A 21709-nucleotide genomic window follows, 5' to 3' on the forward strand; every position below is an offset into this window, starting at 1 on the left:
GCCCCGGAGAGTCGCCGCCCAGCGCGGCCAAAGCTTTCTCCGCCCGGCCCCCTGGGGCTGCGGACGCGGTTTCCGACGGGGCCTTTCTCTCTGAGGGACTCCTCCGCGGGAGGAGGAGAGGCCTAAGCGCCGCGCTTCTTCCTCCCAGGCAAAGCGAACGGGCTGGAAGCCGGGGCGGCCGCCGGAGATGAATCTCTCGAATGCGGTGAGTCGGTGCCCCTCGCCCCGGGGGAGGGAGAAGGAAACGGAGGGCCGGAGCCCGTCGCCTCAGTGACCGGCTGGGAAGGCGCTCGCTGCGGGTCGGGCAGCAAAAATGAAAATAAGAATAATGGTCCCGAAGACTCTCCTGTGGGTTTGGGGAGAGGAGGCAGGAGGGGATCTCATCTCTTAAGGCAGTTGCGACCCCGAAGCTTGCATGCATACGTCCACGGACTCCCCGCATTTAAAGTTTGAATGTAGGAGGCTTAACACTTAAACGTTTTTTTGTTTTTGTTTTTAACGCGGTTTATATATAGGGGGTAAATTCTTCATTGGCTAGCAATGGATATGGTGTGGGTTGATGGGCACAGGGTCACACTTGGACCGAGGAGGCCTGAAGTTTAATTCCGTGGGAAAGCAACTTATTTCTCATCAGTCTTATCTCACGAAGTTTAATTTGGGAATAAAGTCGTGGGTGCCTCCCAGCCAGCTTCTTGAAAGAAGGGCAAAATGCAAATGCAAAAAAAGAATCTGGCTTTATTTTAAAATGGCTCTAATCTTGTTTTCTGTACTGATTCAGCAACATTTGCGGTGCAATGTTTTGCTGCTGCCGACAGATGAGGTCACGCACAGGGAAATGGCACAGGGGAGAGGGAGAACCGAATGGACACTCCAGATGTTGTAAAATGTGGCTCCCCTCATCCCTGGCTTTTGGGCATCCTGGCTCTGGCTGATGGGAGTCCAAGAACAGCCGGGGTGCCACTGGCTTTCCACCCCTAATGTCTAGGATTGCAACCTCAGCCTTGTGTTTATCAGCCTCACTAATTATCATAAGTGTTAAGTAAACATGCTTGCTTTTGGGTTGTTTTTTTAAAGATTATTTACATACTGCTCTTTATCTAGTGATCCCAGGCCAGTCAAAAAACACACACATATGATGAAACGTTTGTACTCCATTTTAATCCTAAATAACTATTTTCCTCTCAGTATTCACAACTGCTACTGCAGATTAGAAGAACTGTTTCATCCATATACATATTTTGAAAGGATGGAAAAACATTCTTTTTTTGCCACTTTGAAACACTATGCTAAACACATTGTCACTGACTCTAGTCTTTTTACAATTTGTATATATTTTGTATTTATACAAATAGAATATTTGTGTATATATGTATTTATATATTGTATATACAGTCACACCTCGGGTTGAATGTGCTTCAGGTTGAGCGCTTTCGGAGTGCGTTGCTTCCGGGTTTTGCCACTCGCGTATGCGCAGACGCTCAAAATGATGTCACGCGCATGCGAGGAAACGGCCGTCGCGTCTTATGTTCCATTCAGGATGCGAACGGGCCTCCAGAACGGATCCCATTTGCATCCCGAGGTACCACTGTATACTGTAGAAACACATGCAGTTGTTTTTAAGAATAATCTGCACTAAACTGCAAGAACATGTTAATTCCTAGAGCTGCAGATAAAGAATGACAACAGAAATTAGCTGACACTGCCAGAGGTTTTATTTATTTATTTATTACTGCATTTATAACCCACCTTTCCTCCACGGAGTTCAAGGTGGAGTACATGCCTCTCTTGCTTTCAGTTTAACATCATAACAACCCTGTGAGACTAGGTTAGGCTGAATGGCCCAAGGTCACACAGTGGGCTTCATACCAGAGTAGGGATTTGAACTCTGGCCTCTCAGAGCAGAAAGGTATTGCCAGGTATTACTGCAGTTACTCTCATAACAATGAATGCTGTGGGGCTACTTCACAGTAAGTGTCTGTCCTAGTTACTCTGGTGATGCCACGTACATAAGATGGCACTCTTGCATGTCATACTTTTTCATGCAGAATAATTATCACACCTTGATTTTGTGCTGTCTCACTATTACAGATTAGAATCCCTCCTTTTTACTCATAAGCCTAAATGAAAGTTGGGGATCATTATATCCTTTTACTGCTCTTTGATCAGTGTATGGCATTTTCTAAACCAGGCATGCAATTTAGATATTAGAGAGTGACTTACTGAAAGGGGAAAAGTTCACTTTCTCCTAAATTGAGACCGAATGCTGGTGTGCATTGTGTGTAAGGAAGAAGTATTATGCAACCTTTAAAAGGACATTATGGATCCATCCTACTTAATAAATTCCAGATTTTCATGCTGACATATTTTTCCCCTGTAAATTTATAATCATGGACATATGCTTCACTGGAGAGCCACTATTGCTGATTGTGTGAAGAGAAAAACTGGAAATAGGACTCTGTGAACCAGTCCTAGATGCTTCAGTGCCTGGGTTATGGTGTTGCCTTGTTCCATCATCTCTGAATCATTTCCTAGATAAGACAGAAGTAGAATCTAGTTCATTGTAGAGTTTACTTGGAGGACTTGGTTGAAAAGGTGTTAGGACCTGTCAGTCAGGGCATGAGTAGCCAATTATGTACCTTCCAGATACTTTTGGATTCCATTCTAAAACCACAGCATAGCCAGTAGTCAGGAATTATGGGAGTTGTAGTCCAGCAGCCTCTGGAAGGCACCATGTTAGCAACTCCTGGTTTTTCCATGGTGCTGGCAGGGTGTTGTGCAAAGACCTGAGAAAGTCAGAGATGGGCTAGCCACTGAAAGATGGGCAATAACATGTAGATGATACTAGGATCTTTTGATGCACTGGTAAATATATGTGTGCAGAGAGCCTGTTTACATCTTCTGCTCCTAGGTGAGAGGTAAGTTGGAGCTTTCCCACATCACCTCTTATGTGCTCCTGCAGTGAAACTTCATTGGAAGAGAAATGCAATGATGTGTGGCTGCTGCTGTTGTGACAGTCCTCTTCAGTAGTCTCTGGAGTCAGAAACAATTGATGAAGTGCTGTTCTTATGCAGTGTGGTTTTCTAAGCAGAGGGGACATGCAGAAATCTGTTTACTTCCTCTCATCTTCTCTCTGTTTATGAAGCCAATAAGTAGTTTGGATCATCTATCAAAACATGCTTCTTGTTCCTTTAAACTTAGTGGGAAATGATGGCAATTCTCTTTTAAATCAGTGTCTTGTGATCCTTAAATTTACTAGATTCTTTGTCTTGAAATTCCTCTCCCAGATCCTTGGCCATGGAGGATATGACTCTGATTTTAGTGATGATGAAACAGGAGAGAAATCGGACCAGCAGAAAAATAGGTAATGCCTTTTACTAGTAGTATTATAAGGTCCTTCCTAGGAGTGTAAATGACAGGAACCTTCATCTTCTTTCTCTCAAGCTTGACAGAAAGTGCTGTCTCCAATGAGGAGCGGGGTAGGGGAGAACTGCTGTGCTCATCTAGTGTCTCTGTGCCATCTCATTTCTTGCAGTTCTGTGCTTCATCTCTACAAGAACAGCACTGAGGCCTAGTTGGTCCTTTAGTTTGATTTTCCGTCTGCCACATCTCAGCAGGATTAATCAAGCTACTGAATGAGAGATCAAAGCAGTCAAAGCCAGGTGGCAGCAGGCTATGAAAGAATAAGACACCTGCTGGAAGGGAATGGAGTGCTCTTGCTGCTTGATTATTATATCCTATTACTCGTTTTTGTGGCAACTAAGGGTGCAGTCCTATGCACACTTACCTGGGAGTAAATCCCTAAACATGCCTAAATAATTTATTTATGTGGATTATTTATTAACCTAATGGTTAGTTGCCTTTCCTGTGCTGAAGACAGCATTCAAGAGCAAAAACAACAACACCAAAACCAGCTGGGGCTGTCTGCTTAACTTCAGGAGAGTAGATCAAAGAATATAACTTCCTTGCCCCAGCCTTGGCTGAATGTCAGTTCTAGTGCAACATTTTCTACACACTGGGCTGGCCTAACTGTAGATGACACCAGTGCATTGCATAGAGTGCCAGACTTCCTGTCTCAGCTGTATAAATGTCTTGGAGAAAGAACTAGAGCTTCCCTGTTTAGAAGACATGCACAAAGGCAGCTAAGCAACTCATTGGGTTGCATTCCAGGGATAGATCTTTCATCTCTACCAGCTGCTCAGAGCATCAGAAGAGTTGTAAACATGTAGATGTAAAGAAGTGACAGACATTAAACTTGAAAATAAGAAAGTAGTTTCCTGGTTAACTCTTGTAATGTTGCTCAGATGTCAAGAGAGGGATGCAATTTGATTTGCAGAAAAGAAACCTTAGTGAGCTTTCTTTGCATGGTAGTCCTTTAGGAGCGATTCCTATGGAGAACTAACACTCAGTGCTAAATATCTAGAGATATGCTGGAGTTTAAACCCATATGAAAGCTGTATGTTCCAATCTGTAAGCCCCTGTTCCTGATCCCAGATGTCCGAGTACTACTTATTGTTATTTAGGAATGTGGACTTTGGGGTTTTTCTCATGGGCCAACACAGCTTCCTTTACCCAATAAGTTAGAGATCAGTGCCTGGAAAATCCAGGGTCAAGTCTGACTCCTGAGGATGATCCATTGGCCTTCCAATTGCTAATCCAGAAGCAAGAGAGGGGTGTAGAGGAAGCTCATGCTGTAGCAGTGGGAGTTGCTGGCCCTGCTCTATGCCGTGGGGGGCGGGGGGCGAATGAGTGGTGGTGTAGATCAACCTCCTACTTCCCATCCCTTCTCCAAGTGGTCCAACTAATTATTGACAGGGGGTAAGCTTTTCTTTTAACACTAAGTTGCTGCTCTGTTTATATGTATTTTCATCTAATAACCAATTTTGTGTGTTTCCCCTCCTGCATGATAAGGAATGAAGATGCATTACTCAAAAAGCCCTTCCAGAAAGAAAAACAGAGCAAGGTGGCCCACAGACAGGTGGCGACAGATGAATGGGACAGGTACATTGCCATACTTGTGGAATGTTTTCAGAACAGCATTAAGCACATGGCATGTAGACAACTAGAATAACATTGTTGTTTTTACCAGGGAAGAAGCAAGAAATCAAAGATTTCATTTCCTAGCATTGGATGCTGTATCCTTTAAATTTGCGTTGATGAAGAAACAGTTCATCTTAATTTTGAGAAGAAGAGGAAACTTCATGAAAGAGACCTTTGTTTGAGAGTTTGCTTCCTTAGGGGTAGGGTATAGGATTTCATTTCTCATGATCTAAGAGAGGAATTTTCGCTGAGCATAGTTAAGTACCAGCCATTAAATTTGCCACATATATAATCTTGGTTATATGTAAGTTTTTCTAGGGAGCACTCTTGTGGCACAGTGTGGATCTCATTGCTACAGCCTGCCAATCAGGGCCCTTGCCTATACCACCTGCTAGAACAATTTATTCCTTCTGAACTCCCAACAGAAACACCAACTTGACTTGACACAACACAGTATGATCTGGAGCAGAACTGACAATATGATGACCTGAGAGGGAGTCATTGAGTGAGATTGAGCTCTTTAGTAATAGGTGTGCTGCTTTTCTTCCCCAGCAAGGTGCCTGAAGGCTGTCGGAAAGAACAAAAGAGGAGGCAAATGGATTGCAGCTCCTTCTAGTGAGCCTCAGTGCCCTTTTCTTGTTACAAGGAGAATTCAGCAGGTGTAGCTACTGCAGCAGGTTGAACAGTACCAGTTGCAGTCAGTAGGGCAGGTGGGGTAGCATCGCTCACCTGGCTTCTAAACAGTGAGCATCTCTGCCAGTTGCCAGGAGGAGAGCTCAGTGTGGGCACAGTGGTGGAGCCACTCTGATGCCATTATGCCCACAGCCACACTTTGCATTGGGGAACCAGGTGAGCAGTGCCACTACACCACCACCACAAGTGCTATTGAGTATGACATAAAGCCTTCCTCAATTGATTAGAAGAACTAACTTGGACGCTCCTATTTCTGTTCTTGCTGTCTTTTAAGACAACAAACGTGTGGGTGGAAGACAGGTATGACTCCAAAGCTGGATTCTAGTCAATAATATACAGGCAGTGACCACTTCACTCCTGATACCTCTTCAGTGAAATGCGGTGTTAATAGTTGAATAGTTTGTGTCCTTTCTCGGAAGGATATTCCATTGTTTTGCTTTACCTCTTTTTTTTGGGATAGCATTCCTTGTCTGTCATGAATCCAGCTGATGGGTGGATTGCTTTCTCTATTTACATGGAGTGGGGTGTCCTTAGTTCAGCTTCATATATATTAGGCCTGTGTCAGCAATAGTGTACAAAGTTCAGCTGTCTATGCCTTGTCTTGTAATATTTAGTGCTATATCCTAGGGGCAGAGCTCTCTGTCTATATTTGTATACGTGCTGTGTAAGTTAGAAGCTTGATAAATGATTTATGATACCATGATAGCATGGCTGAAAGCCTGTTGCTTTATTGACAAAGGAAGCAACACTTCTAGGCGGCTTTTATGTAACCAGTTCTGGGACAATTCTAAAATAACTAAATATTCTGCCCCCACCCCTGCAGTTACTTGCCTGTATTTATTGTGTTGTCCTTGGTTAAAAATAACCAGCACAGAAGAAGCCTGTGTCAAAAAAAATTGTAAGACATTATATCGGGAATTACCATATTATGAGTATTTTCCTTGTTCAGTGTTTTCATCAGATAACTACATCATGTGGTCATAGTGCTAATTTTGCCAATTGCACTGTGGTTGGCACTTGTATGAAATGGCCCAAATTGGAACCTTCCAGTGTAGATTTTATTTTGGAATGGTAAAATTTTGTCACTAGATTTGCCAGTCTCCCCAACTTCTCTCTTGCAGAAATCTTTGTCTTGTTCCTTGAGTGGTCCTTCATATGCTGTGTGAGCCATTTCCAAATTTGCTAGGTGTAGGCAGAGTTCTTTCAGCAAAGGAACAATAGATTTCCAGTTATCTTATTTCTTTTTTGGAAAGCAGGAAAATGCTGTCAGCAAATTCCTTAATTTTTGTCAGTATGCAAGACATAAGAAAATGGTCAATGACTATATTTTGTACTACGGTGGCAAGAAAGAAGATTTCAAACGTTCAGGGTGAGTACAAAATAATTACAGAAGTCTGTCTGCTTTCAGAAGTTACTAAGTCTGTAATCTTATGCATAAATAATAGAGAGCAAGTTAAAGTGAAATCACTGAGGGCGTACTTTTGAGTAAATAGGAGTGGGCCGTGCGGAAGTAAACTCTGGATAATTCAGGAGTGCTTCACATGTTACAGTTTACTTGCATCCATCCCATGTTGTTGTTTGTGGTGGGGAAAAGCAACACAGTGATATAGTGCATAGTAGGTGTGGGGGGGAATCCCACCCCACAGCCATGTAAGATGAAGGCAGAACATCTCATTTGGTCTTGAAGAGACCAGTGAGCCCTGCACAGAAGAGTGGCAGGATGGATGGGTTCCATGTTTTCCCCAACTCAGTTGGGAGGCAGACTTAAGGCATTTTACAGCCAGCCAAATCTCCCTCCCCATTGGCTCAGGTGCAGAAGTTTCTTATGTCTTTCCTGCCTCCATCTCCTCCTTGCTGAATTGCAAAGTGTTCCACCCTTTCAAATGCTGCATAAGGGCAGGGACAAACATTGCTCATTTTGTATTTTGTATGCATTATGTGCCACTTTGGACACCGATTTTTCCGGAAAAGTGAGCTGTAAAATGAAACTGAATGTGTTAGAGATTCTGAAAGGAAATGCAACAAATGAAGAGAGGTAATCTTTTTTTTTTTTTTAATAATCATTTGATATCTGATTGATTTTTATTGATTTTTTAACAGAGAAAATGACAAGACTGACCTTGACATTATAAGAGAAAACCACAGATTCTTGTGGAGAGAGGAAGATGAAGCTGACATGAACTGGTAACTTGGGCTGGGATTGATCTCATTTATTTCTCTCTTGTATAAATACGTTAATTCATACATACCGTATTTTTCGCCCCATAAGACGCACTTTTTCCCCTCCAAAAATGAAGGGGAAATCGGGGTGCGTCTTATGGGGCGAATGCCTGCAAGCCTCGCGCGCCCGGCAGGAGGTCCCACCGGGTGCACGAGGCTTGGGCGGCAGCCTGTGCTTCTAGGTGCGCGCAAGCAGTCCGCTAGCCTTGGGAGAGCCGCGCGGCTCTCCTAGGGCTAGCGGACTGCTTGCGCGCACGCAGAAGCTTGGGGCGCGCTGAGCTCGGCACGCCCCAAGCTTCTGGTGTAGCGCAGGGGTCCGCTAGCCCTGGGAGAGCCCCGCGGCTCTCCCAAGGCTAGCGGACTGCTTGCGCGCACGCAGAAGCTTGGGGCGCGCTGAGCTCGGCACGCCCCAAGCTTCTGGTGTAGCGCAGGGGTCCGCTAGCCCTGGGAGAGCCCCGCGGCTCTCCCAAGGCTAGCGGACTGCTTGCGCGCACGCAGAAGCTTGGGGCGCACTGAGCTCAGCACGCCCCAAGCTCCTGGTGTAGCGCAGCGCACCTGGGGGGGGGAATAATTGTTTTTCCCTTTATTTCCCCCCCAAAAAACTAGGTGCGTCTTATGGGCCGGTGCGTCTTATGGGGCGAAAAATACGGTATTCTTTTTATGTAAAATGGCTTGATAAACTTAAGGAGTCTAATTGTACACCTTTGTGGCTAATAGACTCATGATGCGAGTGAGTGGGAATTATTGTTGTGCATTGCCAGTTAAAAGCAATCTAGTGATTTGTTTTTAATGCTACAAAACAAGGCATCTTCAAAGCTGTTTCTCAGCTGTGTGTTAGGCTGCAGTTCTATACACCAGATGTGCAGAACTTGTGGCTCTCTAGATGTTGCTGGGCTGTAGCTCCTCTCATTCTTTACCATTGGCTATCCCTTATCATGCTAGCCAGGACTGATGGGAGTTGTCCAACTGGCCCACCAATTCTCTTCACCTCTATATTCACTATCCCCATTTAAACACAGGGTGGTTTCTGCATAAATGCATAGGATGTATTTAAAGAAAAGGCCATTGAATTGTGCTTTTTCTTTAATTTTCTGTGACAGCTGTACATTTATAAAACTACCTTGCTAGTATTCCTGCCTTTTTAATACAAGATAAAAAGATAGAAAAAAACTTCTATCTTTTGCCCACATTTGCGTTATCTAACCAACTAACCCATAATAATGTCTCCATCTTTCAGGGAGAAGAGGCTCAGCAAGAAATACTACGATAAATTATTCAAGGAGTACTGCATAGCAGATCTGACTAAATACAAAGAGAACAAGGTACATGCTGGACAGATTTTGTAACTCGGGGGCTGTCTATGTTCATCCAAGTGAATGTAATCTCTCTTAAGGCAATGTATTCTATTGCAGAGACTATAGGTAGAAACATAGCCAGTATCTTAACACCTGTGGCCAATAATAGGTACTGTAGAGAGAATGTCTTGGTTTGCATGTAATCATAAGCCAAAGTATAGCCTAGTGTGAACACACAAGAATGCAGGTCTCATGGAGGTGACTGTGGCTGTTTTATAGTATTAGAACTCATGGACATCCTATGAAGCTGAATGTTGCAAGATTCAGAACAGACAGAAGAAATTACGTATAGTGATACCTCTGGTTAAGAACTCAATTCGTTCTGGAGGTCTGTTCTTAACCTGAAACTGTTCTTAACCTGAGGTACCAATTTAGCTAATGGGGCCTCCTGCTGCCGGAGCACGATTTCTGTTCTCATCCTGAAGCAAAGTTCTTAACCCGAGGTACTATTTCTGGGTTAGCTGAGTCTGTAACCTGAAGTGTCTGTTACCTGAAGCATCTGTAACCGGAAGTACCACTGTACTTCTTCACACAGTGCAATGAGACACTATGGAATTCACTCTTAGAAGCTGTAGTGATAGCCACCAATTTGGATGGCTTTAAAACAGGAATAGATAAATTCATGTGGAATAATGCTATCAGTGGCTACTACCCACAATGGCTCTTGCTGTGGGTTACAATTTTTACCTGCTTGCACCTTGCTGAAAATGCAGAGGCTGAACAGGACTTTGGCACAGACATATGCATAACACTTTGGCACAGACTGTTATACATAACAGTGCTTTGTCTATTCCTTGTCATTTGATGATAAAAAGGGAGTATAGCTAAGTGGCCAGTATGTTGGATCTAGATCAGCCAATTGGAACGACCAACTTTTCTGTACAGTGTTATTTGCAGTCTTTTTTTTTCAAAGCAGGGTTTTTTGGAGAGGGAATGCCCTTGAATGAAAGTACACATCGTAGTCTTATTCATTACACAGCTTTTTAAATGGGGTATTGTGAGAGGGGATGGCAGGGCGAAGAGGTGGTTGTCCCCAGGAATGTATATATCCGGTATTACTTCCCCAGAGTGCTCTTTTCACCTCTCTGTCCCCTACCTGCACAGACAATTTATACCATCTATATTTGTTACTTTCTGTTTTGCTGGTTCTGGAGAGGCTTGCAGGTACAGATCTGACATGGCTACTCATACAAAGGAGCCTGGGGTTCCTGTAGGAGTTGGAGGCTCTCAGATAGGCCTTGATCCCAGCAGTCACCTTCACAGGTTTCCCCTGCTCCCAGGTAGTGTCATGCATCTAGCTGGGTATTTCACTGGCACCCCTGAAGCTCATTACCTGCTCTTCTCCTGGGACCATGAACAAGTTGTTGACCTCTGTGACAAGACATTATGAAAAAGTTGGAATGGACAGTGTCTCCTGAACAAATAAAAGGTTATCATGCAACTAGCTGCAAGATTTAAATGGTACAGAGGAAGTACGGAAAGTTGGATTAAAGTAAACACTTTGAACTTATAAAGTGGAGGAAGAGCAACCTATAGTAACACCAGAAGCAATTCCAGGCGAGGGTGGATCTTACCAATTCATATTTTAATCATTCCTATTTCTTGCCTACTAGCAGTTATCAGAGTCTATGAAATGCATTCTTTCCATTGTCTGTGGAACACGTAGCTCAATATCATAATAATTCAGTGATAGTGATCTAGAAAAATAAAATTGCAATACCTGAGGCATAAGAGAAATATCGCAGTTGCACTGGATGCACTGAATCTGTAAGTGCAAAATGCTTACTGCATGTCTTTTATTCTTCTAACAGTTTGGATTTAGATGGAGACATGAGAAAGAGGTTGTGTCAGGAAAAGGCAAGTTGTTATTATTATTTTTTCTTATTGTGGTTTGAATTGTAACTTCTATGAGCAGAGTTCTGTTCAGAGAATGGGGCTTCCCGCTGCAGCCCCTGCCCCCAATTGTTGTTTGCCAGCTGATAAACCTTTTGTAACATTATGAGACTTAGTGTGGAAGGGTGCAGCTAGGAGGGGATTCTCCCTTGTTCTTTATGCTCACATAGGGAACTTTGAGATCTAAGCCTTTTTGAATGAATGTTTTTACTTGCTCTCTCTTACTTATTACATTGCCACATAATGACTATTTTTTTCAAGATATACACAATAACATGAAATTAGCTTATATCGTTCTGTCAGTTACCATCTCTAGAGTGCTTTAATGATCTGGGTGGAGAATAGCTGAGAAACAAGCTTAATTTCATTTACAGTGGTACCTCAGGTTAAGAACTTAATTCGTTTCGGAGGTCCGTTCTTAACCTGAAACTGTTCTTAACCTGAAGCACCACTTTAGCTAATGGGCCCTCCTGCTGCTGCTGCGCTGCTGGAGCACGATTTCTGTTCTCATCCTGAAGCAAAGTTCTTAACCTGAAGCAAGATTTCTGGGTTAGCGGAGTCTGTAACCTGAAGCGTATGTAACCTGAGGTACCACTGTAGTATGTATTGTTTCCAGAAGCATTTGCTAATGCAACCATAGGTAGTAAAGTAGACAGGGCAAGAGGACTGTTGATACCAACATGACTTTTTTTGTATGTCTCACTCCTTGACAGTCCATGCAATCTTTTCTCATGCCTGCCTATTGATGCAGGCTTTGGCTGGTAGAGCTTCCCTTTCCTGCTGCAGCTCCCTGTGCCCCCACCACTAAGTTGGGCCATCCTCTGGAGCTGTGTAGGTGGTGGCATTGGAGCTGCAGGGGTGAGGAGAGATGGGTAGAAGCCGCGAATGCAATTTTCACCAGTGGGAGCTTCTGCTGGCTTGGAACCATAGATACTTTGTAATTTATAGAAAGTTTGAAGATATAAATATATCTGATCAAGTTCCAATAAACAATGTATAGGAAGCACAGCTGTGCTATGGCTAGCTTCTTGTGACAGTTTCTTGTTCTAGCAATGCAGTAGTCCGCTAATATATATTCTGCATTTATTTATTGTTTCTCAATTATTATTTCTGAAAAGACAGCTGCAGTTACCAGCAGCTATTAGCATAGATCAATAATATAGTTCACCACTAAGGGGCGCAAGCATTCAGCAGTTTTGTAAACATTTCTAGATGCAGTTGTGTAATCTGTTTTGCAGAACTTACTCTTGCAAAACATGTTTTGTATATTATTTTATTAGCATTCTCAAATCAAACATTCTTCTGATTTTGCATACATCTCAGCATGGCAATAGAAGCTGTTTAAAGCTTCTCCCAGCCCAGTATGTAAGAAAAACAAGCAGCAGTGACATTAATTTTAAAATGACATTTTCTTCTGAATTCTGGTTTGGCTTCCTAGCTATCATTTAACGAAACAAGTTGTGTTTTCCTTCCATAACCAGGTTGAGGTTCATATCAAACATTTTCATTGTAGTTATTTTGATGCCAGACATTCTTGGAGGAAACTGATTTTGCAGATCCATTTCAGTCAGGGTTTAGGTCTGCTTTTGGCACAGAAAGACCCATATTCAGACCCAGGGAGCCTTCAATGTGGGGTTCCTTCAGGGTTCGTTTTTATCCTCCATGCTGTTTAATATTTACATAAAGCTGCTGAGTAGGGCTATCTGGAGGTTTGGAGTATGTTGTGAGCAAAGAGCTGATGACACACAGCTCTCCTCCTCCTTTCTATCTGCAGGTGTGGCAGTGGATGTGCTGGACCACTGCCTTACATCAGTAATGGACTGGATGAGAGCCAACAAAGCGAAGCTCAATCCAGATAAGACTGAGGCATTGTTATGGGAGGTTCCGAGATGGATGGGAGGTTGCCTGCTCTTGATGGGGTTACACTCCCTCTGAAGGAACAGGTACACAGCATGGGGCTACTTCTGGATCCTTTGAGGCTCAGGTGGCCTCGGTGGTGCAGAGTGCCTTCCGTCAGCTACAGCTGGTGGTTCAGCTACGCCCCAGATAACTACTATTGCCTATGCTCTGGTATCCTCTAGGTTAGATTACTGCAGCACGTTATACGTAGGGCTGCCTCTGAAGATGGTTTGGAAACTTTGGCTGGTGCAGAATTCAGCACCCAGGTTGCTCACCAGGGCAAAGCAGTTTGAGCATATTACACTGATCCTGGCCCAACTGCACTGGCTGCCAATTAGTTTCTGGGCCTAATTCAAAGTGATGTTTTCTACCTATAATCCTTAAACAGCTCAGGACCACAATATTTCAAGGACCACCTCTCCCCAAATGAATACCCAGACCCTGCAATCGTCATCCAAGGCCCTTATTCCTGTGCCTCCTCCGTGAGAGGTCTGGAGGGCAGCAACACAAGAAAGAGCCTTTCCTGTGGTAGCTGCCTGTTTGTGCAATGCTCACCCCAGGGAGGCTCGCCTGGCACCTTCATTACTTATCCTTAGGCACCAGATGAAAACACTTCTCTGTAACCAGGCCTTTGGCTGAGTAAACATTATATGGCCTTTAAATATGTTTGTGGGAGGGGGATTATTGGTTTGTTTTTGTTTTATTATGTAATTTGTTTTTGCATTTCACATTTTTATGTTGTGAAACACCCTGTGATCTTCAGATGAAGGGTGGCATACAGATTTAATAAATAAATAGTTATACCAACCACGAACAGGAAATATTGCGCCAAACCACTAGGACGTAGATAGAGCGCAATGACTCCAGCAAGTGAGTTAAGAGATACAGTACGGCTGAGGGTGAAGCATCCAGAGATACTTGCCAATCAGCTGTCAGAGAAGATTCCTCCATACCACTAAACAAAGTGATCAGCCTAACCCTTAAGTGACTTAAATCCCCTCTTCCAAGGTTCCCCAACGGCTGTTTTGTGCCACAGCAGCTCAAGCCTTTGAGGGTCCTTAAATACATTTTGATTCCTCCCCTCTTAGATTAAGAGCTCTGTTGTGTCTAAAAATCAGCCTATTAATCAGGCACATCCTTTGTCTCCTTTGTGCATATGTCTTGAAGCATGGGCTACAATCCCAACCCATCACCATCAGCCAGAGTTTTAATGCTGGCATCAGATTGCTGTAAGTGTAAATTAAAACAAAATACACCGTATTGATTAAACAAACCCTGATGCTTCCCGTTTGTGTGTTTTGTATAAATATTCAAATGTTCTTTTAACCAGGGTAGACTGCGTGTCTCTTAATTCATTTGGAGAAGTAAATGAGCAGCAGCATTCTGTGCTCTTTGGTTCCTGCTTTAGCATTACGGTTGGTTTTGCACAGCAGAAGTGAAGTATCTGAGGACACTGTCAATCCATTGGTTAGCAGCTTAGGCAGAACATTCTGAGGTTAATCTTTCAAAAACAGTTCTGGAGGTGAGCCTATTAATACAGATAGTTACCACTCGCTAGGCATGGGGATGTCTCATTTTCCGAGAGGCTGTATGTTGCTGGTACTACACACGGGGTTAGGAACACAACAGAGCCAGTGAAATCAAACGAGATGTTGGGCTTTCATTCGTGGGACATGCCGAAACAAGGCTGCCACATGCTGTGCCCGTTTCGTTACTGAAGTTCAGCATCCTAAGAAAGACATGCACAGTACAGAGTCCAGCTATGCATCCCTATCAGGGGTGTTAAATGGTTTGTTCTGAATCGCAGTATGGGGTTTGTCACTGGTGGGAACTTGACTCCTTCCTAGGCATAGCAAGGGCTTCTGTCATGGGGCAATCCCCTCCCCCCACATGGCAGAGTTGCTTTCTGACCCCCTCCAGCCATTGAAATAGGCATGCTGGTTTAGGATTGTGAACTAATGGAATGATTTCAATATATTACTCATATTTCTCAATGTCTTAGATTTTGGACCATAGAAAGGTATGGGTATAGCATTCCAGGACCATCAAATGATCATGTAGAACCAAGGAAACAGTGTTATTGCACTTGCTTGCTCTTGCAATATATTATTTTTCTTCCCTTGCCTATGCAAAATGCTGGAGATTGCATCTGATTTAGACTAACCTAATCTTCATTGTAAATATCGCATGATGTTATAATAATAATAACATTTCCCCAGCCACTCTGGGTGGCTCACAGCATATATTGAAACATATTGAAACATTAAACATTAGAAACTTCCCGATACAGGGCTGCCTTCAGATGTCTTCTAAAAGTCAGATAGTTGTTTATTTCCTTGACATCTGAAGGGAGAGTGTTCCACAGGGAGGGTGCTGAGAAGGCCCTCTTGTTAAACAAACCTAGTAGTAGTATCCTTAACAGTTAACTTAATTGTTAGCAACTTACCTGGGGAGAGATAAATTTAGTGCTGTTTTCTGTTTTGCCTGCTTTCTAGGTCAGTTTTCCTGTGGAAGTAAGCACTGTGATGAGAAAGAAGGCTTGAAGAGTTGGGAGGTGAATTTTGGTTACGTTGAGCATGGCGAAAAGAAAAACGCACTTGTTAAATTACGTGAGTTCTAACAGTGAGCTTTGATTTTTATTTTTATTTAACAATACACTGCTTACTTTTAAGAAAACCTCAAAGTGGTTTAGTCGGCTAATTATAAATGGACCTGGCCAGCTGAATTATTACTGTTGATGTTCACTTGGGGTAGAAAATTACATTAGGACTTTTATAAACCCCATTACAGGATTTTTTTAAAGTACAGAGTTCACAAAAGGGGAGTGCAGTCTGGATCCATTCCAAACCAGCTGATTTCTGTAGAATGTGGGTTGTTTGGCTTTGCTGAAAACCACCTTCTGCGGCAAAAGAGGTGAGCAGGGAGCAAATGAGCCTAACCCTTTGCTCAGGCTCATCCCTCTAGTGGTTAAATTATGTTTTAGTGTTGTGTTCAAAGGCCACCAAAGATTTCTTTGGTTGAACAACAGGGTAGTCCAACACATATCTACTCAAAAGTAAGTCCCATTGAGTTTGGTTATGCTTACCCCAGCGTAGCACTAAGTGGGGCGTGCACACAAGGAACAAGGTCTGCTCTTTCTATGAGACTTTCCCACTCTCTCCTCCCCCTGTGCGACTCCCCCGTGTGCCCTAAACCTGTCCTGGGGGTCCCAGCAACGCTCCAGAGGACATTTGGGCAGTGTGGATGGCAGGAGAGTGAGGAAATTCCTTCTGTGCGGGCAGACCTCATTCCACACGCACACACAACAACTTAGTTGAAAACCTCCACGAGTGTTTTTTTAATAATGCTTTTCCGATTTATTTATTAAAAGGCAGAATTAGTGCTGCCGGTTTTGATTAGTGTGCAGCATGTGTGACATGCTAGACATGGCAATCTTACAAAAACTGAGGATATGGGTATAATTGATGTTAGATGTAAAATTTATGGGGATAATTTAATTCCTCTACATTTAATTCTTCTTTTTTCCCTCTTTTTTAAGGGCTTTGTCCCGAATGCTCTTACAAATTAAACTTTCACCACAGGTAACGAAAGTACAGTCTTTGTATATGTATATATATATATATATGGGTATACTGAGTTGTATGCACAATGCTATGTCGGCGGGGTTATGTTTCGTCTCCTCCCCTTGGTGTATTTGCAACATTGCAGGGGATCGGACTTGATGACCTTTGGGGTCACGCCCAATTTTACAATTCTATGATTCCATGATCTGCTCCAGTGAGTTCCCCAACAGATGTTTGCCACAACCTGAAATTATCTTCCTCTCCCAAGCAACTGTTTCCAGCTTTTCCAAAACTGAAATCTCAGTTGTTGGATTTGGGAGCAGAGCCTTGAAGCACTTCTTTGCTAGTCCGGCTAGGAATATACACATATGGAAATCTGCTTGTGTATGCGTAAAGTCCCCTCATGCCCTATGCCGCCTAGGACCCACGTACCTACGGGACCGCCTCTCCTGGTATGCCCTGCGGAGGACCTTAAGGTCCACAAATGACAACATTTTGGAGGTCCTGAGCCGCAAGGTGGTTAGATTGGTCTCAACTAGGGCCAGGGCCTTTTCAGTACTGGCCCCGACTTGGTGGAATGCTCTGTCACAACTAGGGCCCTGCGGGACTTGACATCTTTCCGCAAGGTCTGCAAGACAGAGCTGTTCCGCCTGGCCTTTGGTTTGGACTCAGTCTGACCATTATGTTTCCCTCCCCTTATGATCTTGATTTATCGTCTACTTTTAAAATGAGGCTGCATTTTAAATTGCATTTTCACCTGTATTTTAAATTGGTCCCCCCCACCCGATTATGTTTTTACTGTGATTTTATTGGTGTTATCTGCCCTGAGCGCAGATCTGGTCAGGGAGGGCGGGGCATAAATTATTATTATTATTATTATTATTATTATTATTATTATTATTATTAGATTGGGGAAATGTGTATGCATGTTTATTGACACTTCTTCTACTTTCCTGGTTCAAGAACTGATTGATAGCATTACACAGTTCTGGGGTTAAGCTTTGATTCAGGTTACACTCTGCACCTTTATGTTCAACTAAGATGTGGCCCTTTTTTGGAAGCAGCTGAGTTAGCTCAAACCTTTTCTCTTTTATTAGAGCATACAGGAAACATCTTTTCTTACACAAAAAACATCCATGCTATGTTCAAATTGATCAGTTTCAAAACATCAAATTTACTGATTTTTTCAGGGTTGGCTGTTCAGGAATTATAAAGAGCCCTTCCCCACCCACTATATATTTCTGTAATATTTTTGTTGCTGGATAAACACATTGATAGAACTTTTAACACCCACTCCCTTTTATAAAGGAGGAAGGAAGTCACACCAACGAAAAAGAGAGCAAGCACAGAACAAAGCTCCAAAGCTTCAAAGAAAACAAGATTATCTTCACCTCACAGACACAAGCCAAAGAAAAGAAAGAGCCATAAAGGTAAAAGAAACCTTTATGCTTAAAGCAAGGTTGTTTTAAAATGTTAACATTCATAGTTGAATGTTTGACTCTACATGTACATTTCGTGGTTTGGAAAACCGCTAGCCGATTCGACTCAGGAGGATTTGTGTGCCTGTGGGATTGCAGATCACATCCGGTTGTGAGAGGAAAGGATAAACATGGGAGGAAGAGGGGAACTGGGAAAATGCCTGGTCTATTTCCTACAGGTGGGAAGGTTTCCCAAGTAGGTTTGAAAGCAAATCTCTCTGTCCTGGGGTGCTTCTAAGCTGACATTTCAAGCCAAACCTTGGTTTCAGGTGCTAAATTAAGATTATCTGTGTTTCATGTGGTTTGCAAATTACGGCTGAGGGTAGAAGGAGAATTTGTGCACAGGAGGCCTGGTGGAGGAAACAGCCTGTTGTCCGATGAACTAGCCTTTATGTCGTCCTGGGTCACTATGTTTATGTTGGACATTTAGCAACATTTCATGGTAAACTCATTTGCTGAAAACTGACATTTAGGTATTAACCAAAAGCATTTGTTATATATTTGAGACTTACTAGTTAAAAACCATAATTATTATTTTTTAGCATTTCTCTCTGGCCTTATCAAATGCCAGGAATTGCTAGGTAGATGTTGAGTTTCTAACATGATATTTGTACGTGTATTTTAATAACCAGATGTGTAACTAACATAAAATTCTAAAAATGTCTCTTTTCAGATCAGACATTCTTAGAAGAATCAGATGATTCTGACAAAGGTAACTAAATTGCAGGTGAAATCTTGATTTTTGGCTTAAAGGAGTGGTGGGCCCATTACCGCAGCCATATTCCTGTTGAGCATGTCAGTCAAAGTGGAGGAGAGGCAGGCAGGTCCCTGGGCCAGCCTGGAGCCTGGCCTCCTAAACGCTTGTGACCCAGATAGACACAAATGCCGGCAAGAAGCTCATGTTACCAGGAGATTTTCTACCCCAAGTAAGCATTAAGTGCCGTGCTCCAAATTCTTTTCTTTTTTTAAAAAAAGTACTTAGGTGCTGCCAGATGTACAAAGATGTGGATTGGGGGCTGCATTTTGAATACACATTCAAATGTCCATTCCACTGAACGCAATGCAGAGTTGATAGGTGGCAAGAAAGTACATTCTGATGCTAATGTGGAAGTGCAGAAAATTACAGTTTGTAATCCAGCAGCCGATAGGCTGTTGGGACCCAAACCACATTGGCTATTTAGTTGCATTGCATCTTTTGCCTTGTTTAAAAAAGATACTTTGTTTGGGATTAGGAAAAGAGGTGATAAACACAAGTCATTTAAACCTGCAACAATATTTGTTCCTCTTATGCCTGCAGTTGGGCTGTAGCGCACAAAATCACATGCCAAAATTACCTGTTTAGGAAGAAAAGCACACCATGATTACAAAGGGATGGATTTTAAAGAGGAAAGGCTTGGTCAGTCTTTTTCACAATGTTGATATTGGAATATAAACTAGCTAAATATAGTTGCAGCTTATCCATAAGCCTGTCGTTCCTAATTCTTCTCCTGTTTTAATATTTACAAAAAATAGATTGAGAATGTTACCTTCATTGGATTGTGAAAGACTTGTTATTAAAGAAAATGCTTTGAGATTATTATTTTTGTTGTTGTTGTTGTTATATTTACACCCCACCCATCTGGCTGGGTTTCCCCAGCCACTTTGGGCAGCTTACAAACATAGTTTAAAATGTGACATTCCTAAAATCATTTTAAATACTACTCTTTCATTCACAGATTCTGTCAATAATGACGAGCAAGATGGTCCCTCAGATGCTGATTTTTGGAAGGGTCCACCACAAGAAACTGAAGAGAAAACACGGTCAGTTTTTTGATGAGTAGCTGTTTGTTTTAAAAAAATGGTGCTTATTTAAAATAAATATAATTACGTCATTTTTCCTCAAATTTGTAACAATTACAGTTAACCTTTATGGGCAGATGTCCTCCTTCAGTAAACGAAACAGAGAAGAGAACTCCTCTCTGTAAATTGCAGACTTATTTGGAGACTTTGTAAAATAAAATTTGCTCTGCCTCTAAAAGAGGGAAAGTGGCGGGCAAATCGCGTAGTCAAAAATCTATCAGCCAGGGCCAGTCATACAACAGGGTGAAGACAGACAGCACCAGCCTTAGAAGGAAGGTAACAATTGGTGTCTGGGAGGTTCAGGAAGACATTTTACATGTGGGCAAGGATGCAGTTTGGGCCTCACTGCAGGCAGCACCATCCTTTGGGAACATTCCCCTTCGATTTCAATCTTCCCATAGGTTTCTCAGTTTTGTTTCAGCCATTTCACACATTTGAATGATCTAACAACCCTGGCATTACTGTTTGCGCACGTGTTATCTATTTGCAAGATTGGTACAGCACCTCTGCCATGCCACCGTAAGTTGTAAGCATTTTTGTAAGCATATGTTTGCTTAACAATATGCCCCAATAGTGCAATGTTTTTGTCAGCACAGACCCTGCCAGCACACCTAAAATGTGTACCACACCTTGGACTGAAAAATGTCCTTGTGAGTAAATGAAAATGACTGCATGCATGTCGTCCGCCCCCCCGCCCCCAGTGCTTCTTAATACTATTTGCTATTGTTTTACAGGGAAGAAGAATTTGATGAGTATTTTCAAGACTTATTTCTCTGAAATGTAATGTGGAAATCTGGAACTTCGTGGATCATCAGAATCCGTAAATAAACATCAAGCTTCCAATTTCATACCTGACTTTTCTTTAAATATGGTTTTAATTGCATAAGAATTATCCAGCACAACATTTCTCCACAGGCTCACTTAGATATCTGGCATAAGATTGTGGTTTTTTTGCAGTAGTTTAAGAGATTATTTCCATGTGATATACTACATTCAAAAACTATGATAAGAGTCAGCATTCTCTGATGAACAGAGCAGCTGATTAATGTTCACTTTTTAAAAACAAACAAACACCAAACGAATATGCAGAGGCAATTTTGGGGCCTTTTATTGCTTTGTAGTTCTGCATTCCTCAGAACTTACCCAGCGTCACTGATACCTTCCTCTTCTTCCTCAGCGCTTCTGTTTTGACTCCAATCTTATTAGCAGTCAGTTTGCTATTAAAGTTTGCTGTTAGAGGGAATGCTTAGGTTTGGTGATCAAAGGTGAGACTAGCATGAGCGCTTGTATGCAGCGGCGTAGCGTGAGTTGTCAGCACCCGGGGCAACGCAAGTAATTTGCGCCCCCTAACCCGGGGCAAGGCAAGTAATTTGCGCCCCCCCCAACCCCTAACCTGTGAGTTGCCACTGGCGCTGCTGCCCAAACGACGCCGCTTGCCCGGAGGAGGAGGGGGGCAGAGAGGCGAGGAAAATGCAACGGCCCAGCAGCTGCAGCGGCGGAGGTGGGGCTGTGAGGAGGGGCTGCCTGGCGCGTCCTCCGTGGCGAGCGCTGAGAGCCGCTGCCTGCCGGGCGCCTTCAGCCTGGACGCGCGCACAGCTCGTCGGTTCCGCGAGACATGCGGCTCCGCTACAGCCTGCGCCCGAGGCTCTTCGGCGACTCCGGAGGCAGCGAGCGCGCCCCCCCAGATGTTGCGCCCAGTGCGGCCGGCACCCCTGGCACCCCCCACGCTACG

General features: G+C 43.1%; 1 protein-coding gene across 1 annotated transcript; it reads left to right on the plus strand.

The window, feature by feature from the left end:
- Positions 1-63: 63 nt before the first annotated feature.
- Positions 64-20825, plus strand: LOC310708106 (protein FRA10AC1 homolog). The gene is made up of 14 exons (XM_083505902.1): positions 64-205; positions 3285-3361; positions 4909-4998; positions 5087-5132; positions 7023-7099; positions 7831-7914; positions 9188-9272; positions 11117-11162; positions 15593-15706; positions 16636-16678; positions 17969-18090; positions 18812-18850; positions 19854-19938; positions 20712-20825. Exons 1-14 carry the CDS (start codon positions 188-190, stop codon positions 20752-20754), a joined length of 969 nt encoding a protein of 322 aa, XP_083362028.1. The 5' UTR covers positions 64-187; the 3' UTR covers positions 20755-20825.
- Positions 20826-21709: the final 884 nt, after the last annotated feature.

The sequence above is a fragment of the Podarcis liolepis genome, assembly GCF_965112155.1.
Source record: "Podarcis liolepis genome assembly, chromosome: 5".
NCBI classification, from domain to species: Eukaryota; Metazoa; Chordata; class Lepidosauria; order Squamata; family Lacertidae; genus Podarcis; species Podarcis liolepis.

Excerpts from the sequence above, each read along its gene's own strand:
- LOC310708106 (XM_083505902.1), top strand. Across the intron at positions 3,362-4,908 it reads TCGGACCAGCAGAAAAATAG|GAATGAAGATGCATTACTCA; the intron begins GTAATGCCTTTT and ends CTGCATGATAAG. Across the intron at positions 15,707-16,635 it reads AAACGCACTTGTTAAATTAC|GGCTTTGTCCCGAATGCTCT; the intron begins GTGAGTTCTAAC and ends CTCTTTTTTAAG.